Source organism: Fragaria vesca, linkage group LG2 (assembly GCF_000184155.1).
Source record: "Fragaria vesca subsp. vesca linkage group LG2, FraVesHawaii_1.0, whole genome shotgun sequence".
Classification (NCBI taxonomy): Eukaryota; Viridiplantae; Streptophyta; class Magnoliopsida; order Rosales; family Rosaceae; genus Fragaria; species Fragaria vesca.
In genome coordinates, this window is record NC_020492.1 from 13,938,779 (window position 1) to 13,963,406 (window position 24,628).

At 37.4% G+C, this 24,628-nt stretch overlaps 2 protein-coding genes across 2 annotated transcripts; one reads left to right on the forward strand and one right to left on the reverse strand.

Moving 5' to 3' along the window:
• Window positions 1-654: 654 nt before the first annotated feature.
• On the forward strand, window positions 655-11,233 carry LOC101309798. The gene is made up of 19 exons (XM_004292467.1): window positions 655-733; window positions 814-929; window positions 1,165-2,716; window positions 2,799-3,089; window positions 3,179-3,244; window positions 3,618-4,331; window positions 4,540-4,773; window positions 4,894-5,172; window positions 5,252-5,542; window positions 5,722-6,600; window positions 6,712-6,777; window positions 7,471-7,539; window positions 8,386-8,451; window positions 8,637-8,888; window positions 8,976-9,404; window positions 9,496-10,104; window positions 10,303-10,446; window positions 10,644-10,862; window positions 10,986-11,233. Exons 2-19 carry the CDS (start codon window positions 816-818, stop codon window positions 11,231-11,233), a joined length of 6,522 nt encoding a protein of 2,173 aa, XP_004292515.1. The 5' UTR covers window positions 655-733; window positions 814-815.
• A 569-nt stretch (window positions 11,234-11,802) lies between these two features.
• Window positions 11,803-17,668, reverse strand: LOC101315010 (cellulose synthase A catalytic subunit 6 [UDP-forming]-like). Its single transcript, XM_004290455.1, has 14 exons — window positions 17,486-17,668; window positions 16,697-16,892; window positions 16,357-16,592; window positions 16,165-16,267; window positions 15,892-16,069; window positions 15,533-15,799; window positions 15,099-15,444; window positions 14,812-14,949; window positions 14,584-14,709; window positions 14,284-14,496; window positions 13,874-14,141; window positions 13,558-13,754; window positions 13,102-13,452; window positions 11,803-12,949 (listed from the first exon to the last, which is right to left on the reverse strand). The coding sequence occupies exons 1-14, from the start codon at window positions 17,564-17,566 to the stop codon at window positions 12,368-12,370; spliced, it is 3,282 nt and encodes a 1,093-aa protein (XP_004290503.1). The 5' UTR covers window positions 17,567-17,668; the 3' UTR covers window positions 11,803-12,367.
• Between the last annotated feature and the right edge of the window lie 6,960 nt (window positions 17,669-24,628).

Here is a 24,628-nt window from a genome sequence, read left to right on the forward strand (position 1 = left end):
CATCGCGCCCAAATTGAGGAGAAATAGGCAAAATGGCGGGCAGATTTGACAGAAAAACATAGCAAACTCGCGTAGATTTGAGAGGAAAACGGAGCAAGAGCGCGAATCAGATTTGGATTTGGCGCTAGGTATTTTAGGATTTCACAATTGTAAGCGAGTCATCCGCGTCTTCCCCGAGCGTTTCGGAAACCCAGATCTGAAAAAGCAGGTCGGGACCTGCTTATGAATATTGAGGTTTTGCGCCGTGTTTTTTATAAAAACACGGGTTTGGAAAATTTACCAAACAGGTTGAAAGCCCAAAACGTTAAAAATAAGCTAAAATTTTCGCGAAACCGCAATCCCAAACGGAGCCTATGTCCGGTCCGAAGTCTGTCGAGAATCGAGATACTTGAGCATTGACACATTTACCCTTCCAAACTTCCTGGATACAGAAGCTCCAATTTCACACGCCTCGTTGCGTAACCCACACTCGCTCTATCGCATCAGGAAATTACTATTCTACCACCCCAATCCCCTATTCCCTTATTGCTCATCCGGCGACTACAACTCCAACTCCTACTCTCGCAAAACGCGCAGATATACAAAGCGGGAGCGCCCGTTCAGTTTTGAAATTTAAACAGAAACAAAACCGAAAAATTCAAATCGAAATTTCGGAAAACACACAAAACACAATCAATTTCCACATCGAGAAGAAGAAGAATCGCCCAATTTCGCAATCTGGGCACATGTTTAGGTAACGAAACCAGAAAATTCCCCAACTTTCGTTGAGAAATTAAACTCTGATTTGATTCGTTTTCTTTGTTAAATTTACAGAAATGGATTTCTTCGCGATGAAGAGGAAGCAACTGCAAGCGCTGTGCAAAGAGCATGGGATTCGTGCCAATTTGAAGAACACCGAAATGGCCGAAAGGCTTACCTTGCTTTTCAATGTAATCCCTCCATCTTTCTTTCCGGTTTTTCGTTTCTTTTTACTTTCTTGGGGTTATATTTTCAAATCTTTGGGGTGATTAGGCCGAATCGGAATAGGTTAGGTTATTGGGTTTGAAAAATCGACTGAATTTTACTAATTTTCGTTGCGTGTATTTCGGTTTGATTTATCAGAACCAAGATTTGGGGGTGTTTGTTTTAATTTTTATTTAGGATTTGGGTTTTTGTAATAAACAGGAAGATGAGAAATCCATGACTGATGTTGAACTGGTGGAGAAGCAGTTGGATGCAACTGAAATGGTGACTGGTTTTGTCGAAAGTCCCAAGGTTAAGAAAGTGAAGTTCAGTCCTAACAATGAGACCTTTTACTTTGTGGCTACTGACAAGGACTCGGACTCCGATTGTGATTACAGTCCGAAGAAGAAGTCTAGGGGGGAGAAGGCTTTAGGAAAGAAGGAAGTTATTGCAGGAGAAGTCGAAGTAGTGGAGATCAAGGACATTCCTGTTCGTGTTTTGAGATCTCGAAAGCAAAAGGTGGTTTCAGGAGCTGTTGAGTCGATTGTTTCGCCTCGTCAAGTGATGAGTGGTGTTGAAAATGTTGATGGGAAAGGTATCAAACCTGTTAAATTTCAGAAGGAAAGTAATGCAATTGTGCTTCGCAAGGGAAAGGTGATTGTAAGAGATGATGCCAGAAAGAGAACAAGGAACGAGAATTCAGAAGGAGCTTCCCAAGTGGTGCCGAGTGTAGAAGCAGCGGTAGAAAATGAAGTTATCTTACCTAAACCTCCTTTAAGGAGGTCCAAACGAAAAACCACATTGTTTTCACCTGTGGCTGGTGCTGAGAAGGAGTTGGGAATTTCTGAAGCTGTTGAAACTGTGAAACTAGGAAGAGAGCCGGTTACTAGAAAGGATGCTGCTAAACCTGGAAGGAGGTCTAACAGGATTGCTTGTAAAAAGCTATCAGCAGAAACCAGTGATGACATGATTGCAACTGCTGTGGAAATGGATGGGCTTATAAAAGAAAATCAAGAGCCATCGCTGTTAGAGGGGAGTTCATTAGTTGTGTATGAGTCATTAGATAGATCTACTGTGCTGCAGATTGGCAAGGAAGTGGAAAGAGATGTTGCTAGAAAACGACCAAGGAATAAAGACTTTGGAGGGAATTCCAAAGTTGAGCCAAGTCTGGAAAATGAAGTACTTCCACCCAAGAGTCATTCAAGGAGATCTAACAGCAGGACTGCATCATTGACAGAATTAAGTATGCCACTTGAAGAATCAAAGATAGATGTTGGATCGGAAGTACAACCTGTAGGAAATGGAAATAAAACTGGTTGTTGTTTTAACAAAGAAGCTGTAGAAAAGTCAAGAAAGAAGAGGAAGGGATCAAGGAAGAAGATAGACTCAACCACAAAGGATCATCCTGATAGTTTTGCAATATCTACTGTATATTCGGACTTTGAGAAAAGGACGGATATTTTGGCTCATCTGAATGAAAATCAGCTTGTGGAATCTGTGAACTTTCAGGGGACCTCTATGTTCCATAAGGAACATAATGCTATACAACCCGTTATTAATCATATGGAAAGTGCTGCTTTAGAAGATGCCTTCTTCAGCAAGTCCTCAATCTACAGTAACTCTGCTGTGGGTGTTATGGAGGATACTGATCAAGAAAACACAGTTGAACAAAACCCACTAGCATCTCCGGATAAGCTCAGCAATGTGGTGGTTTCCTCTAAGTTTGCATGTGTACGTCATGTTCGATCAATGACCTATGGACCAGTATGTGAAGGTAAATGAGCTATTCATTGAGTTCAATCTCAAACGGATGTATTATTCACTTTTGGTGCTTAATATGGTCTCATACTTTGTAGGTCAAACTTCCAACTTTTTGGACTTGAATGGAGAATCTGAAACAGAAGAGTTGGTTGTTAAATCCATAAGTCGAATAGGTGGTGTGCTGGATAATCAATTGGCAAATGGTGTCAAAGGTAATGTTTCCGAGGATCAGAAATCAATTGGCACAACAGTAATGGTTCAAGTTAAGATGGAGTCTAGAAAACCTGCTGAAGCTGCTGCAGAGACAATTGGAGAAATGCATCTGGATATAACTGTCCCCAGTGATACTACTCTAAGTCCATTAGATGCTTCAGCGGTAAAGAAAGGTATTTGAGTAATATATTCTTTTTGTTATCTTTTTGGAGTATCAAACCTTCTTTGCCTTAATAACATTTGTATGTTCTCTTGGTTCCAGCTGATGGTGATGCCCAAAACTCATCTACCTCTGGGGTCTCTTGTACCAATGGTGAATATGAACAAGGTCAGTTTCAGGAACTCCCCATACGGATACTGAAAGTTTAAATTACTCCTGATTTCTAATTTGCTAATTCAGCTCAGTTCCATGAACTCTCCTCACAAGAATCTTGATAAGTAAGTTGGTACAAGATGTATATTCTTTTCAATTCCTAGTAACAGTGTCAAAGAATTAATAATCAAATTGGTTAATATATTTTAATGAGTATTTGTACAAAAATTTTGGTAGTAATTAATTTTGCGAGTCCTGCAACGAAATCTAACAAAATTGATAGAATATCTGTAATGAATGGTGATGTACTTGAAATTGCATATAATAAGGCTTCACAGTTTATGTTGTCTCTGAAATTTTCACTGATTAGAAGATGGAATACTTTTAGGGGTTGCTGAACTAGATGTAGGTGAAAATTCTGATGGGCATGTGGAGATTATGCACAGTGAGAATGCAATGGATGATGGGGATGGCAAAGAAATATTTGAAAACTGTGATCAACATGGCGAGCAGTCTATTTTGGAAGGTAATGAAAGATTAAAAGAGGAAAACATTGTATCTGCTATGATACAAGAGTATGTAGATAGTGAGAAAGATAGGAATGACCATTTAGAGGTCAAGAGTTCTAATATATCCATCCATAAAGAAATGTTTTCTGAGACTGCTGAAAATCAGAGAGCATGTGAAGTTACAGAACTTGAATCACAAGATGAAATTAATTTTGGAAGTCCTAAGAACTGCAAACAAATATCCTCCGAGCTGGAAAAATGTGCTTCTGCAGCTTCGAGTGACTCCATATCTAGGGATGACAAAACTGCAAAAAGGATGGCATATGCATGGAAATTGGGTGAAAATTCAAGTTCCAAGGTTATCCGAGGAGGAGAAAGCCTTTCCTTTTCCATCTGCTCTGATGACCATACACACAAGAATGATGCAGCAGACATAACTGGTCCAGGACGCATGGAAATTAGAAAGGAGAATACTGTGGATGACGAAATGGTTGAGGAAAAACCAATTAGGAGCAAATCAGATGGTTGGAAGGATCCAGAAAGGAAGAATATGCATATGCTAGTTGGTGACAATGATGGCACGGATAGTTTTGGTAATGACTTGTGCATAACTGTTTCTTTACTTTCATTTGCACACGAAAGAGTTGGTGAATGTATATTTATCATCGAAATGTTTAGAACACATTCAAGTGTACATTAAGGGAACAAGATTGTAAGTCTACAGCACAGAAGTACACGACACCTTTTATCCAAAAGCTTGTAAGGTCATTACTGAAATATATTTTTTGTTTTTCTTTGCAGGAATGCTGGAAGAAGTCTCACGGGAGAAGGTTGACGAAGGTCTAGATACTGGCATATACGGATCTGAGGAAGAAACCCACACACTACATTCCAAAGACACTGAGGAAGTACATGATCTCCATAATATAGGTACTTCGGCTAACTGTTCTGCTGATTCCACTGAATCCTCTATGCTAAAACCTGAAATGGGTGTTGATTTTTCAACTGATTCTCCAGTTACTGCTTCTGATCTTGGTAAATGCTCCTTGCATGAAGGCAAATAAGTCTTCTTTTTTTTTATATCATAACATTAATGTTGAATTTTACTTAGAGCTCAGCTTTCCTTTATTTATGATTCTTGCTTATTTGAAACAGAAAACAAAGTCTTGGAATTAGAGGCTGCCTCACCCATATTGAATAATTCTGTGATGAACGGAGTTTTCAGAGATGACCAAACTTCTGGACTCAACAAATCAGGCCCTGAGATGTCGAAAGGCAATTCAAAGAGTGAATATATTGAGGATGTGAAATGTGATGACACATTTGAAGAAAACCCTATAGCATCTCCATGTACACTTAGCAGTATGATGGTTTCTTCTAATATTGCATGTGTACATGATGTTCGGTCATTCACCTATCAACCAGAATGTGAAGGTAAATGAGCTATTCAGTTCGGTGTCAAATAGATGTACTAATCATTATTTGGCGCTTAATATGTTCAAATACTATGTAGGTCAAACTTCCAACTTAGTGGACTTGAATGAAGGATCAAAAACAGAAGATTCAGTGATTGTTAAATCCATAAGTCGAAGATGTGCTGTGCTGGATGATCAATTGGCAAGCGGCGTCACAGCTGGTGTTTCCGAGGATCAGAAATTAATTGACCAAATAGTAATGGTTCAAGTTGATATGGAGTCTAAAAAACCTACTGAAGCTGCTGCTGAGGCAGTTGGAGAAATTCATCTGGGTACCGTTCCCAGTGATACTATTCTAACTCGATTAGATTCTTCACCGGTAGACCAAGGTATGTGAGACTTCTGGTTATTAAGGAAGCTCTTTGCTCTACAAATATATTTTGTTACTGTATACACCTGGTCCACAAGAATGTTCCAATTCTCAGTTATGTTTAAATGATCATGTTAACCTAGAACACTTTCTGAACCGTTGTCATCTTCTCATTTCCTTTCTCAACTTGGTATGCAGTTGGGAATGAGTTTCAAGTTGATTGTGCTCTTGCTGGAGGAATAAATATGAATATTGGAACAAAATTCTCTCCTACATGTGTGTCTGAAGTTCCTGATGAAACAACATTTTCCTGGGACAAACAGACACTAGGTAATCGTGATAGTACAAAAGAAGTTATGCGAGCAGATAATGAATCCGTTAAGGCATTAGATAGATCCCAAATGATACCTATTGTTACTCAAGAGGTTGTTTATCATACTGGAAGAAACTCAGAGTTTGATGATAGTGTAATGCTGGATTCACATAATATAGATGGTCAGGTTGCTAAAGTTAAATTTCCAGAAATCTCAGGTGTTACTGAAGACAGTGAAGAGAAGTATGAGAATGAATCCGCTTATGATGGGGCGACAAAAGAAGTTGTGTCAGCAGATAATGAACCTTTTGAGGAATTAGATATTGATCGAACATTACCTCCTGTTTTGGAAGAGGTAATTGAGTGTATTGAAAAAAGCTCAAATTTGGACGAGAGTGTCTCTCCTGATTTACAGAATGCAGATGGTCAGGTTGCTGAGGACGAATTCTTGAATGAAAACTTTGGCAATGCCAACAGAGAAAGTGAAGAGAAGAGTGATGCATTTGATATTGTTCAAATGTTACAACCTGCTGTTGAGGTTGAAAAAGGCTCAAACTCGGATGATAGTGTCCTTCCTGATTTACCGAACACAGATGGCCAGGTTGCTGAGAATAAATTCTTGAATGAAATTTTTGTTAATGCCCCTGAAGAAATTGAAGAGAAATATGAGCCTAAATCCTCAAATAGCGATAGAAGTCCAATCACCATAGCCAAAAGGATAATGGATGAACTTGAGCGTGGCACAATGCCTGTAGTTTTAAAATGTGAGGCTTACAGAAACCATTCTTCTTTTTTTGTTATCTTTTTGGAGTATCAAACTATTGTTGCCTTTACTGTATCTGTTTAATATCATTTATATGTTCTTTTTGTTCCAGCTAATGGTGATGCCCAACACTCATCTTCCTGCGGGGTCTCTTATAGCAATGATGAATACGAACAAGGTCAGTTCCATGAACTCTTCTCACAAAGATACTGTATTATATGAAAGTTACACCTGATCTCTTTTTGACTATTCATTGTTATACTCTTGATTACCAACACTGACTGCTAAGCCTTTTCTTTTGGGCCTATAGAATCTGGATAATTAAGTTGGAAAGAGATGTATATTCTATTTAATTCCTAGTCAGAGTGTCAAACAAGTATAATCCAAATTGTCAATAGATGTAGATTGTACATAATTACTGGTATTTCTGGATATTCAAGAAAAAACGTTGATTGCATCCTGTTAGCAAATATTGTCATCGTTCAATCTGCTGAAGGGAACAAACTTAAAGTTCAACTAATACATCTCTGTGAAGAAGTTGAGGGTTTGTTGAGTGGAAGCAAATACCAGAATGTATTGTTGTGAATGATCAGACAGTGGCACCCACTGTGAAATTCATATCTTGAATTTGCATGGATGTTATGATATGAAGGTTGAAAATGAGAATTTCTTTGAAACGTCTAAAAAGAGTGGAGTCTGTAGAGAGTGAAGGTGGAGTGAGGACATCACAATCTGCTCTCCCACTAGATTGCTTGAACTCTGGTGATTCTGACATAATAAGGCTTCATATAGTTATTACTGATTAGTAATAACATGAGATGCTGATTTAATTAGCTTCATACACTCAGTAAGCATATTGTCTCAAATGCAGGAGATCTAAACTGCAGCGAGGGTGACAAAAACAATCTGAAAGAAAAGGAGATTGTTGTTGAGGATCTAGGTACTTTTTCATGTTTAAGTTCGGAACTTAATACACGTGTAGCACTATGTTCATAAGCCCTCTCGTTTTTCACTTTTTATATGTTCTAATAACTGTAGTCTCTGTTGTAAATTGCTCTTATCATTTTATCATTTTACTAGGCAATGAGTGTCTTGATGTGAATGCAGCTTTTCAAGAAGATGAGGAAAATTAAGAAGGTGCCTGTAAAATTGATAAAATTATGGATGCTATGCTTGCCTTTTAAGTATGGATAAAAATGCAACTTTAGAACATAGTGAAGAGCTACTTGGTATCCAGAAAGGCACACTAAGGGTTGCTGACACTATAAAACAATATGTGCCTATTAGAATTTTTATTTCTAATTTCTAACTTTTTTATCTACAAGATAAATTAATATGTGAGTCGAGGTATGGGTCAATATGATCATGTCCTCATCTGAAACCACATCTCAACTTGACTGTAACTATACAACTAAGATAGTGTCCAGGACAGGTTTAAGGGGAAAACTTTCTAAAGAAAAAGTAGTTGTGTGGTGATAAACTGATAATAGCCCGCTTGTCACAATAGAAGTGTACTAATTCTGCACATTGTGTGCTTTGTGTTTTCCATTTTACTTTACCTTACTAAAAATGTTATCTAATAAAACTTTCTCATATTATTGTATAAGGAGGTCAAAGTTTTTGTATTGTCCAGGTAGGTGTTTAGCTATTGTAGTTCCTCCCGTCCTCACGTATATGATTTTCTTTTAGCTATTATTATGTAACTGTCTTCTATATTATTTTCTGTACTGGTAATGCACAATGACTTCATGGCCCTTATGAATGAAAATTGTGCTCCTGGTCATAGGCAAGGATCCTGAAAGGATGAATCTGCATATGCCAGTTGGTGACAATGCTAGAACAGATGGTTTCGGTAATGAGTTATGCATAACCATTTCGGAGTATGTTTATTATTGAAATATTCAGAATTTACTCACATGCAAGACTTACCCTAAGGGAAACTAGGTCTTCCGGTCTACAGCACACAAGTACAGGACACCTTGAATACAAAAAGTTACAAGGTCATCACTGAAAAATATTTTTTATTGTTCTTTCCAGGAATGCTGGAAAGTCTTTCAGGTGAGAATGTTGATGAAGGTCCAGATACTGGAGTATGTGGTTGCGAGGAAGAAAACCACATACTAATTTCCGAAGAGACTGAGGAAATACTTGATCTCCATAATATTGGTAGTTTGGTCACTTGTTCTGCTGATTCCACCAAACCCTCTATGCTAAAACCAGAAGTGGGTGATGATTGTCCTACTGACTCTCCAGTTACTACTAATCATGTTAAATGCTCCTTGCATGAAGGTGAAAAAGCCACTTATTTTTAATGGTGGTCCTCAATTATATCTCAGCTTTTCCTTTACTAATGATTCTTGCTAATTTGAAAAACAGAAAACGAATCCTTGGAATTAGAGGCTGTCTCACCCATATCGAACAGTTTTGGGATGAAAGGACTTCTCAGAGATGACCAAACTTCTGGCTTCAAGAAATCAGGCCTGGAGATGTCCAAAAGCAATTCAAAGAGTGAATATATTGAGGATTTGAAGAATACAAAAGAACGCATTGATAATTCACAAGATGTTATAGAGGAACTTTATCATCAGGAGCATAAAGTGATGGGGCAAGTAGTGGAGCCGAAATTCACTCAGGAAATGAGTAATCAGTGCCACATTGGTTCTGCTTTAATGGATACTAATGTTTGTATTCCAAGTATTTGGGATGACTCAGAAGTCAAACCATGCACTGATAACACTTGTGCCAAACCTCAAAAGTGTTCAGGTGGTGCCATTGCCTCAGTGTTTAATGTTTTTCCATCTCTTGGTGAGTATTTTGAATATTCCAGTGGCCATCTTTTACTATTGGAATTTCTAGATATAGATGAATTTTAGTAACTATATTGTCCCAACTGCAGGAGATCTATGTGGATTAAAAGCGTTTAGTAAGGCTGACAGTGAAAATGCTAAAGAGAAGGTGTTGACTAATGCTTGTTCAGTAGGTCAACCAGCAGAAAATTTGAGAGTTTCAGAAGACCTAGAAGCTCATACTACGATTGGTAATGTAATGTTGATAAAGCAGGAAGCAGATGCAAATTCTCTGCTATCATTTGGTAATGTAGGTCCCAACATAGTGTCTCCAGAAGTGGTTGAGTCTTCGAAAAACAATATGGCTGCTCAATTTGCTGGTTTTGAGGTTTCAAATCTGAGATCAAATGAAGCATCAAGTTCCAAGGGTTCTACTTTAGATGACCAGATTAAATGCAATCTTGGTAATGATGTACTGGTTTATGGCAATAAAGACAACAATGTAGCAGACAAAGTAAACACTGGAAGTATTGAAGCAATAACTGGTATCAAGAATGTCAGTGATGGGGTTAAGTCGGTTGAGATAACCGCACAAAGATTGGATGGTGACGGCCTGTCAGGCGAACGAAACTCTGCATATGTCAAATCATTTTTTGATATTTCTCGTAGCAGGACAGAAAGTGATTCTCCTCTCTCATTGCAAAATGTTTCACTTTCTTGTGAGTACCTTGGCTCTGTACTTTTGCATTTCTAATTGCAGTATATCTACCAATGAATGATCTGAACAAACTTTTCTTCTAGTTTGTGAAAATAGTAAATCCCAGAAAATAATGTTTATATAACGTTTTTCATCTGCACACAACACTATATCTTTGATATTTATTGGAAAATGTACATGTATTTTCTTGTTCATATAGGTGGTGTTTTTGAAAAGAGGCATCTGTCTGTGCAAGGAGGTTATGACTCTATAGGCTTGAAGCCAGGAAGAGTCTCAAGCTTGAAGTTCGAAGATGCAGGCAAAGATGGTATTATTGATACCTCGGTTTCTGGTTTAAGGCATGGTAAGTGCTAAATGCAACCCAAACCCATATCAAGTCAATTGCTCCAATTGCTTAAATCTTCATTTCCTAAAGCCTCCTTGACAATGCAGTGATGGATACTTATACTACCTAGGTTGACTATAAGTTCAATCTTCTAGTTTGTTTAACTACTTAGAAATTAATCCATTTTTCAATGAATTGATTCTTGTACGTTTTAGATCAAACAGAAATTATTGCCATGGAGAATATAGGCTCGCCTTTAGTCAACAGTCTTGGGATGAATTGGATTTTTGGAGATGAAGTTCACAATTCGGATCCAGAGATGTCAAACGCCACTTCAAGTAGTGAAGATGTTAAGATAGGGAATGGAGGTGTAGCTAGTCCACAAGTTGGTGCAGGGGAAGAAGTTGTGAAGCTGAAATCTACTCAGGAATTGGGTAAGTCTAAGCTCTTAAAAGTAGGACATCATTTGAACGCTCCTTTGTAAATTGATTTTAATTAGTGTGATGATGTGGGATAATTATGTGTCCTCGTTGCTCATTTTTTTTTTTTTTCAGCAGAACTGGATTCAATCAAAGGAAGAGCTCTAGAGGCAGATTTGAAGATAAGTATTGGTGTTTCTACTACACCTATTCGGAAGAAGAAGACGCAGAGAGATATTTTTATCCCTAAAACTCCAAAGAATCTTATCGATAGGTCTGATATGAAGGAAAATTTCAATGCCAGAAAGAGTGAGCAAGTAACAAACATCACTTCAGGGAAACCTCTGAATAACAGGCGAGCATTGGAGGATCTCCAAAACAAGTAATTTTACTGCTCGTCATTGCTCCTATTGGCTGTGCAACCTATTTTTGAAACAGAAGCATATCTCATGCAGATGTTTATGCAAGTCTTTTCCCGCTTACTATGAATATGTTGATGGTACAACTTATTGAACATAGTTCAATCTACCTATGGTGTAGAACTGTAGAAATGTCTGAACATGCAATGCAATATGTTAGTATGAGAGTTTTCTTGTGTGGATTTCGGATGCAAAACTTTAACCTTGCTTGAGCATTGAGCAAACATGATCTGTTTTTGACTGATGTAATGTTACTCTGATCAGCAAATGTGAATATATTGATGTTCATATTTCTGCTGTATTTCCTCGAAACGAAATTGGGTATCAAACAAACAGAATACTCCTTTAGCCAAACCTTTATGAATGTCCAAGTGACAGTTCAGAGCTTACGTTAAATTCTCCCTAGTCCATTACGTACCAAAGAGCATATGAATTAGCACTTGGTTTCTAGTCAAGTTAACTCAAACAAATGCACCTCAGCCTCCTTTGAGATACAACATTAACGACTTGCTCAAACAAAACCACGACAATTACATAAACCAAAATCTCTGCACATAAAATAAATCACAGGCTTTATTTAAAGTTAAGTTGCTCTAAATAAATAACAAATACAAGAAGATTTGCCTTGTTTGATAAACACTCGGACATTACAGAATTACTTGAGCTACATTTTAGCTACTTTCTCTTAATACTGCACAACAAGACATGACTTGATGACACTATATGAACCAACCCCAACCCACTTATTGACAAGGGAAGATGAATAATGAATCAAACTGACCTTATTATGTTTTCTTGGGTTTACAGACAGACCTTGATACAAAACAATCCCCCTTCCAACCCAATCCTGTATTTAAAGAATTAATGAACATTTTGCAAAACAATTAATGTGTCAGACCTCAAATCCCTTTGTATCTACATGCAAACAATCTTCCAGGATTGCCCTTCAGTTCTTCTGTTTCGCCTCAAGACGATTCATCCTTGTGAAACTTCTCATTCCAGGGGATGCCTTGCTCTTCAATTGAAAGACACTTCCTCTGCCCAAACAGCTTTCTATATATAACTAAAACCATCCTAAACCTATTTGTGCAAGGTATCTTCTTAGTCACAATCCAACCCACAAACTTCTAATACAATACCACCTCTGGAAGCAAATGGGTTTATTCTGACCCACAATAGCGAGAATATGGATGCCAGAAGAATTGACCACACGATAATGATTGTGGGAAGCCTGTCATTTCTTCCCACCATACCTTTTAGGAATGGGTAAAGATGGACGATGACCCAAATGGCGAAGAATAACTTACCAAACAGAGGACCCCATGTTTCGTAACCATTGTTAATGGCATCAGAAACTCCAACTACAACTCCGATTATGTTTATGATCAATAAGGTCATCGGAGGGATTAATAGCGCAGTCCACTTAAAAAGATATAGATCCGAAAACTCTCCATCATCTGCTGCTTTGGATGTGACAGTGAAGTTTGTGCTGACTCCACCCAAGACCTTGAGCAGACCCTGGACTAGCGCAAACAGGTGCGATGATGCACCACCAATCACCCAGAACTGTTCATTTCTCCACCAGTCATGAATGCCGACATGCCCCCACTGCATCTCGAGTACACTAGTTGCCGCAATGGATAGAAAGAGGGCCATAAAAATAATACTTGCATAGTTGCTAATCTGTAATCCAGAGAACGAAAAGGTTAGCTGAAAGAATCAAATCAGCAAGCATGGCATTCTTAAGTCGAGTTTCTACACCTTTAAGGAATTAAGGATTAAATTCTGATACATTACATGTACTCCAGAATCCAGAAAATGCAAAGAGAACTAACCTCAGGGACAATAAACTTCCCAGTAAGGAGACAGACAGCTGGCAAGGAACAGTAAGCAATTAAGGGTATGGATGTCAAAGGATATACAACCGAGTTGATATACGAAAAGCGCTCCAACGATTTCAAACCACACCCATATCCATACCATATGGGACAGTGCCTGCTCAATAAAATCTCAACAGATCCCAAGGCCCATCGAAGCACCTGGTGTAGCCGATCAGACAAATTTATAGGAGCGGAACCCTTAAATGCAGGCCTTTTGGGCATGCAATACACTGACCTCCAGCCATGGCAATGCATTTTGAAACCTGTTAGGATATCTTCTGTAACAGATCCGTAAATCCACCCAACCTGAAACATAATAAAGAATTAGGAAATAGAAAAATGGTGTGACTTGCATAACAAAGAGCTTGAGATTCATTGCTCAGTCAAAGTCCATAAAATGGTGCAGCATACCTCCTTTCCCCATTCCGTTTTATCTTCATAGCCACAACTAATGACATGTATGGCTTCTTTTAAGAGTGATGCAGAACTTGTTCCCATGGGAACTCCACCATCTTCCATAAGTGAAGAAGCTATGAAAACTGGCGACTGTCCAAATTTTTTCTCAAATTTTATTTGGGGCATCAGGGATGATTTTTCATTATCTATTCCTGCAACAAAGTTTCGATAGCACCATAAGTATCTACATTTAACACATCTATTGCGTCAATAATCCAATTGATAACACATGTTGACATATTGAAGCTTGGGACCAAGATCACTTTCTTACCTTCAACACCCTCCTGAATATTCTCTAGCGCATGTATCTGCTTTGAAGCCTCCCTGTTCTTTTTCTTTTTTTCACTTGATTTTGCTTTTTTGTTAGTCTTTCGGGATCCACAACATATGCAGCACCACTTTGGCCAACAATTACAAGTCTTCCCTGGGGCTTTCTTCTTGACAGGAGCATCATATCCGTAAAGAGCCTGCCTTCGGAAGACACACCCAGTTCCAACATAAATGGGCCCTTGGATTCCATCTAAACCTTTCATATTGATCTGCACTCAAATTGTGTAATGGTATTAGCTCTCCTTAGTAGGATTCACATTTTTGCAACTTCATTGAAATTTCTATCACTATATACATATATATATTTCTCCCAAAAAATAAAAAATTAAAGAGAAGAAATAAAGTACTTACATCAAAGAAAACAACATTGCGATTTGAGTATCTATCATGAAGATCAATCCCATCAAATCTTTGAGGAAACTGTACATAACAGATCTTCTTTCCTGAAGTGGGGTCCATCATGAAGCACATTGCCTCTCGAAGTGCTTTGCTGTTGTTTATATAGTGATCACAGTCAACATTGAGTATGTAAGGAGCATTTGAGACTATTGCTGACACCCGTACCTGATTTTATGAACACAACCGTAACTATTAGTTAAATGAAAACAAGGATGAAACTCAAGTTCAAAGTGCACACAGAGAGAACTTTACCAGAGCATTCATAGCGCCAGCCTTTTTGTGATGATCGAAGCCCGGTCTCTTCTCACGAGACACATAAACCAAACGCGGTAACTCATTGCCTTCAATATCACGAAAACCATTTTCCCCAAGGAAAACCTGTGAAAGAAGGTATGCTTAAAGATATTTGATAGTGTGTATAGTATGAAACTATGACATTGGCTCTAATTGTGTGATATGCATTAAATGAAGACACCTCACCTGAATCATTCCAGGATGATCCCGTACGTTGTTCCCAGGCCATGGAGACCCGTCCTGCATTGTCCAACCCTCCTCGGGAACCTTCTGTGCTGTGGCAACCAAGGAATTTATCCGAACTTTGAACTCTTCATAATCCCTCTACACAAACAAAATGACAACAGCAGTTCAGTAACGTCATCATCCGTACCGAACCAAAAGACTTCATGGCTCAACAGAAATCCTCTTTTTCCACTGAGGTTGGTCTTGTTAATGTGATCATTTAAACAGATTTGAAAGAATGCACAAACCTTCATGGCTCGACGTTCCCTGACAAATGTTGGATCTACTTTATCTCTCAAATAGTCAACTTTCAGAGCAAAGTACCACTCTGGGGCCCGGGGTTCAATGTTGAACTTCTTGCAGAAAGGGACCCACTTTCTTGCAAACTCAGATGTTTCTGAAAGGGCTTCAAAAGTGAGCATGGCAGCACCATCATCTGAGACGTAGCATGAAACTTTGTCGACTGGATAATCTACAGCAAGGATGGACAACACCGTGTTTGCAGTGATAAGTGGAGGCTCCTTCATAGGATCAACTGTACTAACAAAGATGTCTAGATTGGCTAACCCAGATGGCTTCCCTTCCTTCTCATACCTTAAACAAACAAATTTGAAGTACAATAACTTAGAATAGACATTTCAAATGGTGACTTTACCCAAAGAGAAAAAGAAGGTGTGGTTACCTCAGTGATAATCGATCAAGGTATGTTTCTCTCTCAATCGGATGCCATTTGGGAAACTGATCCAATATCCATGACATGGCAAACCAAATCTCACATATTACAGATGTTAACCACAATCCATATGCATCGTTGACTGGATGACGAATTCTATAGTGAAAAAACAGGCCAAGAACCGCCAGACGGAGTAGGATAATCATTCTATATGGATTTATCTTGCTGGAAGGAATAGGCAACTTCCTTGACAGTGGCTGTCTTCCTTCATCCATCCTGTAAAGTAATGTGATTGTAAAAGTCAATAATAACAAATTTTGACAGGCTTATGACTGTTTACGAATTCTGAAATTGACAAAGCAACCTACTTAGGCAAATCAGAATCATCTGGCTCATTGTTCCCGCCATCATGTCCTCCTTCGTGCATCACCAACTGAAGCTTTTCATTTTGCTTCTTCTTCCATTCCTCCATTCGCTCCTTCCATGCAACAGTTCCATACCCATATACAGCTATGTCTTTCTTAGGATCCATTGGCCTGGGAGGAACTGCATGTATCATGAAGACCAACAATCACAATCATAAGTAAGATGGAGAATACTATGAACTGCTAAAAGCACTGTGACAAATTTAATGAACTTACATGACATGGAGGCATCAGAAGATGGAATTGGATGAACGCGTTTTCCACGACTCATAAATGGGGGAATAATTAGGGCATGTTTATCAGATGCAATGCCAACGTCCTATACCAGAAGCCAACACAATTATCAACACACATGAACAATAAAAACCACCAAAAAGACAAAACAAGAATCAGATAAAATTAATTCACCTCTTTCCCATAGGTCAGGAGAGGGATCTCTGAAGCCACGGATGCAGTATCAAACTCAGCCGGTGTACTAATCCCGGAACCGTGGACTTGGGAACCCCGGCCAATATTAAGGCGAGCCGCCAACACTGCTGCAGCAATTTGGTGAGGGTCTCTCCTGTCATTGCTTGCAATGTCAAACTCATTTTCCAAATCATCAATATCTTCCTCTTCTTCATCTCCTTCCACTCTTGGACTCCCTAACAAATTATGCAAATTCTTTTAAGACTTTCTTCAACTAAAAAGACAACAACTAAAGAGAACCCAAATCAACATTAATATGGAATAGAGAGAAAAGAATCACCTTTAACTCTCTTGTATCTGGTTTTACATTGTGGACATGATTGATTGCCTTCTCTTCTTTCATACTCATAGCAAGATCTGCAAACAGGGAAGGCACATTCATTGCAAGCAACAAAAGGCTCCCCATCCACAGTAATTTCTATTTCATCACCGCAGATCTGGCAAATCTGTCCACTCAATTCTTTAACAGATGTTACCTGCAATATCAATCTCCATCAGCTCAAGAATCAACATTTCAGATAAATTAGTAAATAAAAAAATCACAAATTACCCAAGTGAAAATTAAATAACAAAATCAATGGTAAACAGATAACGCGGTTTCAGAAATAAAGCTGCAGACTTTCTGCAACAACTTTCATTGACCAAGGACCAACAAAAAGAGGAGCCAAATTATGGAAGACGTTTCAGTAGAAATCAGAGCTAAACCATGAATGTGAGGCTTAAAAGACTCAAATTCATACGTACACTCAAACACCTTCCAACTAAATATGTAGTTGGAACTTGAAAATCTCAAGTAAAATCAGGCAGAGGTGAAAAGGTAAATAAAACTAGAAATAAATAGAGAAAATTTGCTTTAAGATAGAGAAATGTCCAGAAATAGAAGGCTAAATCTTGAAGGAAGTGATTTCAGGATCCAACAAGTGTAAGAATAAGTCAATATGAGCAACCGGGTACTCCTCAAAATGCAGAAATGTGTTCCAGAAAATGACTTTTGGGGGAAAAACAAAGACTACAAGCAGCAGATTTTGAAGGGTCTGAAGATACGCAGAATACTAAAAATAGGACTTACTCTAGAAACTTCATCAGCATTGATGAGAACAAACTCATTCCTGTTATGAGAACCAGCAACCAGTCTTCCTTTGGTGTCCATGACTTATTCACACAAACAGAGAACTCAGAAAGACTTCACCACTTCCTTAATATGTATCTGTCTCTCATCACACCCAAAGAAGACACCTCTACTCTTCTAAGTCTTGTTGTTGCTCTGGTGTGTGTTTGCAGGGTTTAGTCCAGAGGCTGAGCAGGCACCCAACACAAGGAATACCAACCCCACATTACACGATGAATAAAAAAACAGAGCTTTACAGAGAGGGGAAGGGAAATAAAGAAATGGGTAATTATATATAAAGAAAAAGAAGAAAGAAAGGGTGGGTGAAAATAAAATAAGGAAAGTAAAATTCAGTTTGTGGGCAAATGATTCTTTTCTTGAGAGACAGAGAGAGCCAGCAAGTGTTGTTGTACTTGGGAAGGAAGACTGGGGAAGAGAGTTTGAGTCTGTGACACTGGAATACAGCTTTTGAGAGGTAAAAAAGAATCTAATGCTGTACTGATGGAGATGGAGTTGAAATTTCTACACAGAAGGGGACGAGATAGGGACACAGACAATCAGACAAGAAAATATAGAGTGATGAGGTTCATGTGTTTAACGCTGGAAAAATAAAGGATGTAAATTTGATGATAAAAAACTGGAACTTTTAAGTCTCTAAAAAAAGAAGAGAAGAAACGAGTGATGGGGAGGGACCCAGAACTTTAGGTGATGGAAGCCACCGGTGGTGGTGGGGCTGAGGTGGTGCCCCCACCGGAGAGGAGAGTCGTTGGCGGAGGAGGGGTGTTTTGGTGAAATTGAATACAGAGAAAATGAGAAAGTGAGGGGATTTTATATTTTTTTGTGGTGGGCGTGCAAGTGTCGGTGGTGGGTGTTGTTGGGTTTGGTCCGTCTGTGTCTTTCTGTCACGGTTTCGGTGTGTTTGCGTCAAAGGAGAGAGAGAGAGAGAGAGAGAGAGAGAGAGAGAGAGAGAGAGAGTGAGAGACTAGTGTGAGAGCGAGGTTCTTCTTCAACACCACGAAGGGGCAGAGAGGGAGACCAAATACAATGGAAGTGCGGAAGCAAAATCTCGCGAGACAATGAATGTGGTTTGTTTTTGTTTGTGTGTCTAAAACCATGTTAAACCCTAAAACGATGAAGCGAGAGCAAATGATGTGTTGCTGTCTCCATTTCTTATTTATTCCTCTCTTTAATCAACCTACTGTGCCTTGCTGTCTTACATTCCTCCGAAATCAAAACAAACAGTTTTTCTTATTTGGTACCCAAAATTAATATTTTCTTTCCTTTCTTATTTGTTGTGGTAAATAAAAAGATAATGTGGTTTCGTGTGAAATCCCGGCCCAACCAAGAAGCCGTCGATCGTATGATCGGAAGGCGTGTTACAAGATTTAAACCGGCGCCTAAACAAAATTCTTCATACCGTACAAAGTTACTGAAATTTTTAGAAGGCAATGAAATTTCTCTTGATATTGTGTTATCATTAGATTACTTTGGTAAGGACGTGCCAAATGACAGTCCTCATTGTCAACCTCAATCACATTATGTCATTATCACAACTCAATTAAATTCTAGATAGTGTACAATTCGATAATCATTCCACGCAACCTTTGAAACAGAATTTGCAGTCATCTATGGACGAAGATGCTTCTCGCAAAATTGTCGGGAAAATATTGTAAATTATATTTTTTTTCAATAAAGAAAATAAAACAAACGAAACAAAAATAAAAACAAAACAACAGCTTAAACCATGAAAGTTGATATTGAGAGCATTAACTGAGGATAGATAGAGTTTGTTTTGTGTCAGCCATCAACAAGAGTAGAGTGACCAATATCCGCTATTAAATCTGTAAGAAAATTTGTTTCACTCTAAATGGGAATAAAAGTGATAGAAGTAAAACGTGTGGCAAAACATCGAATATCATATTGTTAATTATATTTTGATATCCTTTAAACACAAATTCTATTTAAAATATCACTATAAACACACATTCTTTTTAAAATATCACTATAATTCATTCCCAAGATTTGTTATCATGTACGTGTAGTCATCATATGAATGATGTTCCAACTAACTGGAATCTCTAATGTTTAATTAATAATTATGCATGATTTCATGTACTTGGAAAGAGAAAAAGAATGAAGAACTAATGTTTTGGCAAAATCATATTATTAAATTTCGTTGACAAAATGAGAAAATAGTAGCTCGAACTCTCTATAACATGCAATCCTTGAAACGATTGGATTGTGGGAGAGGGAGGGAGGATAATTTGGTAGGCATGCATGAAGGTGTCACATGCGTAATAGTTTTTTCTTCAACAGATCACTAGCTAGTTCATATATGAGGCCAGCTGAAATTGATTGAAACTCGTACGTATGAATTGAGAAAATTGCATTCTTAATTGGTTTGGTTGCATGCCCTTGACCATAAACATTCCAACAATTTGGCCAAATTGAAGTTGAAGTTGGGTGATTTCGGTTGCTTCTGCAAAATTATGAGAGAGAGAGAGAGAGAGAGAGAGAGAGAGAGAGATCAAGAATTCAAGATGCTCATGATAATCGACCCTAGCTGCTAGCTACATCATTCATCTTCTATTAACTTGATAATGAACAGTACTATAGTCTAACAGATTTGCACAACCACCAGCTAGTATAATTTGACGTTATCATTTTGGTACTCTTTGTATGTACTCGAGTGCCCTCAGATCTGTTTTTCTACCCCATAGTAAATAAGTCAAACTGTACCCTTGTCCTTTGAAGTTTGAAATTCACTTTGTTTTCGTATATAACATAAAATGTAGTTTAAAAAAAATCAATAAATTTCCAATTAAAAGGTTTCAATTCAACGCATTTTCAAAACCACGAATCAAAGAAATCCCAAATGCTACAAACTAGTAAAATCTAAAAGGGATATTTTTTCTTTTACCCTATCGATCAGAGATACGAAATGCGGCTTTACTTTTTGGTCAAGAATCGACAAACTAACTAAGAAATATTGTCTTGGAGAGCAAGTCACAGGAGAGATATTCGAGTTCATTTGTACATCATTGGACAAATCGAGATCGAGCCACATAATCCCTAGCATAGCAAATTGGTGTCTGTTCTTTCGGCTACCGGCCTCTTTGCATAGTATCGATCAGTTCATTTTGATGCAGACCAATTTGGAAGCCAAGGACATGTCATGAATTTCGTTTCACAGGTGGAAGAAAAGAAAAATGCTCCCTTCTTTTCATGTGCAAATAATTTGAATCGCAATCAACAGTGAATACGTAGTCTAAAAGGAAAGGGTAAAGGAAAAGGTGAAAAAGGAATCCAATCAAACCAAATAATTGTTAAGGGCCAAGAAAATGTAATTGTTAGTGCCTTTTTTAGCTTTTCTTTTGAGCAACTCCACCCTTACCTGTCCCTGTGTCCCATATACTTACTACTTGTCCAGAAGCCACGAGTCATGAGTCATGAGTCATGAGTCATGAGTCATGAGCATTTCACAAGCACCAGTACTCCAGTCTAGTGTAAGATGGTTTCCACTTCAAGGGAAACAGCCCTATTGAAGCATGGACAAAGTTACCTTCTTAATGGCCAAATGACCCAAATCCATCTTAGTGAAAATGCCTTTGTACCATTCTTTGTTTTTAAGTCATTTTTTTAGGTATTAAATGCTGCTTGGTTTCGTGATTGTTATTAAGCAATGTAACGATACCATTATAAAAATAAACACTTGCGGATATGGTTGAAGTTACGACGCAAACATGTAAAATAACTACGTATAATCATTAGATAATCGAGCTAAAATGTTAAAATATTCAAGTCAAACATGACCTGAATTACCAACCCTAACGTAACCTATAGATTAATCTAGTCAAATTCAACCTCGTTAGCTGCATATATATTAGACTTTGTTTCAGAAATTGGAAATTAATTCTACTAACCCTAGGTAAATAAGCTGGACAACGTTGTGTTTTTTGTAATGTAGTGCCTAATTTTGACCTCTAACAACAAATTGCAACTGGATTATGGAAGTTAGGAACATCATAATTAGTTTTAATCACTTTTGTCGGTGGGACTCATTTGCTAATTAGTTGATCAACCACGTGTCGAGGACTCACTGACCCTAGTTGATCAAAGCTAGGGTTAGTGATAACACCAATAGGCTCAGGCCACGTTTCCCAGCTCAGTAACTTGGTTCGCAGGAGATAAACGCCCTCCACGTGGCTGGCCCTAATGAAGGGTTTTGATGATTGATCACGAGGTAATGACGCACAATCAAAAGGTTTGTTATGATAATGACGCTACCGATTCGCTTGTCGGAAGCCGGCCCCCCACCACACGTATTTTAAAAGGAGGGACCAACGCAGGAGAAAAAATGTGATGTTTCTGAACGGAAATAATTTGGATGACCGTTTAGAGCAAGATTACCAGTTAAGTTAGATTGAACATAGTGATTCAGATTACTGTGATTAGATGGTAGTTTTTATCTGTCAAAAATATGAGATTGCTGTCATGTGGTAGTGACTGTTTATTAAATTAAAAAAAAATTATTTTTAAAAGTGTGAATAATAGGTTTAGTTGTAAATAAATAATAATAAACAATATTTAACAAAAGGAATAACATTTATTCAAAGGATAAAAGTCATAATTTTTTTTATCAAAAAGGTCATAATGTTGTTTTAGTAATTTAAATTTATATTACTTATTTAAGAATAAGAATTATTGAAATGAAAAGCACACAAATTTAAATTTATAGTAAAATATTTTTGTATGCATTCATCCATAATAATGTAATGGTAGTCCAAACTCTAAAGCTGAAAACTGAAGGGACTAAGGACACGTTTACTTACATGAAATGAAATTGAAAAGTGAGGAAATGATTCTGACAAAGGAGAATTCCAACGTTTACTTACACATAATGGAATTGGAATGAGATTGGAATGAGTGTGGGTCCCACCTCCTAATAATGAATTGATTCTTTGACAACCCTGAATTGTAATACCAAAGAGGGGAGGTGGGATTAGAAATAATACCATCAAGAATGAACTTTTATTCCTAAAATATCCTCTTTAATTTTGTATGCTAATAATATTGAGGAATTTGTTTAAGATGCTAATAATTTCATTTTTTTTTCTTAAAGGCTTCTTTTTATATGCTAATAATATATTATTTGTGGAAGTTGTTTAATTTTTTTTTTTTGTATTTACTAATATATATAAACGTATGATGCCCTAATTTTGTTGTTCAACCCTATTTACTAGGTCAAAATGATTTTGATAAATCATGGTAGAAGAGAGTTTATGTAAGGACGAGATTGTAATATACACAAGCGCACACGTAGTTCTGTATTATATTATTAATATGTAACCACATAATTATAATTAATACACTAAATAAGAATAGTCCGATTGGTTTGTTGATTATACATAACTTATCAATTGAGACAACGACAAACAAAACTATATCAACATATAAGGAAAAAATTGTGTTGAGAGTGATCGAAATGTGTAGCTTATATATTTTTTTCATGGGTATTTTAGTAATTAAAAGAGTAATAAATTACATTCATGTTCTAATTTCATGTGGTAAGTAAACAGCTCAATGAAATTGAAATCTCCATATACTATTCCATTCCATCTCCCATTCCTCCCGTCTTTCATTCTTGATGAATTTCATTCTAAGTAAGTAAACGTGCCGTAAGAGGAAATGGATTGAGATGCACATGGCTTCTCCTTCACGGGATTGGTCCGTGTACGTATTCCACCTTAAGCTGATGCGTGTGATGGACTAGGGGAGAGATTGTTGTTGTCAGCCATGTGGGTGGGCTCAACTGATGTGTCTTAAACCAACCTGGGTTGGATTTCACCTCCAACTTGGGTCACTTCTCTCCCCAACAATCCAACCCATGTTGGAAAATGAGATATCTCATTCTATAGGTGGAAAATAGGTTTTTTTCTTATGGGTTGGATTCCTAGGTGTCACCTAACCTGGTTGAATTTTTATCTATGGGTGAACTTGCTCTTATGAATGACAAACACAAATAAGAGATGGACAAGTGTCAACAATAATTATAAACAAACATGCTAAATACCCAAAATCCTGATGTTATGTTTTTAAATTGCAGTCAACCCTTTTAAAATGGACATGTGTTCCCATGTTTATTGGTTGTGGTCACCTTAAGGTGACCAGCCCTTGTCATCGAAGTCAGGTTCTTCCTGAACTGGTGAACTGATGGATCCAGCTGGCGGTTTCTGTGTTTTCGTCTGAGGGCGAGAGATTTTGTGTACTTCATTCATACTTCGAAGAAAAAATCAGACCACAAAAATACTTTGAAGAAAAATACAAAATTCCCTTACCAAATTTGTCTGTTTATTTTTTGTTTTTGTGGTTGTTATTAACACACTCATTTTTGCTATTTACACAACTCCTATATGGATATGGTGAGAACCATTATCAATCAAATTTAAGTGGTAAATTTGTAAATAAATTAAAATGTGTGGATAAGAAAATAGACGAGATGTGTTAATCGCAAAAAAATGTGTGTTAATAACAATACTTTTTTTTTTCCAAAAGCATTACGGTAATATTATCCGTCGCCAACTTTTTTTTTATTTTAAAAAAACTTTTATTAAATAACTCACACACTCTATATACGTCAATGAAGTTTGAACCCATAACGTCAAAGTTGTTAGTTAACCACCTTAACCAACCACGTCACGGCTTAGCATTACAGTAATATTATCCGTCGCCAACTTCACGATACCTATGTTTCGCTTTTTCAAGATGCTCCTTAAGTTCCAGACCATCTTCATATTCTTTGATATTATATACCTCCACATTCTCCAATTTCTACTTGAAACTTATATTTTCACCATATGTATCAAGAAGTAAATTTTATGACAGATTCAATTATCACAATTTTTTACTGAATCTTTTCAAAGAAAAATCGTTTACTGAATCTCTTCTTCTTAAATGTGGATCAGTGAAGTTTTATTAAAAAAAATGCGGATTAATGAAGCTTTCCAAAACGTCCTTTTATACTTTTAACCATGATTAGTTAGCCCATAAGACATCAACTTATAGTAGAAAAATATCCCATACCATGACTCCAAAAATAAAAAA

Bases quoted from the DNA above. Each gene is read 5' to 3' on its own strand.
- LOC101309798 (XM_004292467.1), top strand. From the start codon at position 816: ATGGATTTCTTCGCGATGAAGAGGAAGCAACTGCAAGCGCTGTGCAAA. The intron at 5,543-5,721 runs GTATGTGAGACT...CTTGGTATGCAG, and splicing joins TTCTTCACCGGTAGACCAAG to TTGGGAATGAGTTTCAAGTT. The intron at 7,540-8,385 runs GTACTTTTTCAT...TCCTGGTCATAG, and splicing joins GATTGTTGTTGAGGATCTAG to GCAAGGATCCTGAAAGGATG.
- LOC101315010 (XM_004290455.1), bottom strand. From the start codon at position 17,566: ATGGACACCAAAGGAAGACTGGTTGCTGGTTCTCATAACAGGAATGAG. The intron at 14,950-15,098 runs GTTTGTGCATTC...TTGTTTGTGTAG, and splicing joins GGGAACGTCGAGCCATGAAG to AGGGATTATGAAGAGTTCAA. The intron at 14,142-14,283 runs GTAAGTACTTTA...ATTTGAGTGCAG, and splicing joins GCAATGTTGTTTTCTTTGAT to ATCAATATGAAAGGTTTAGA.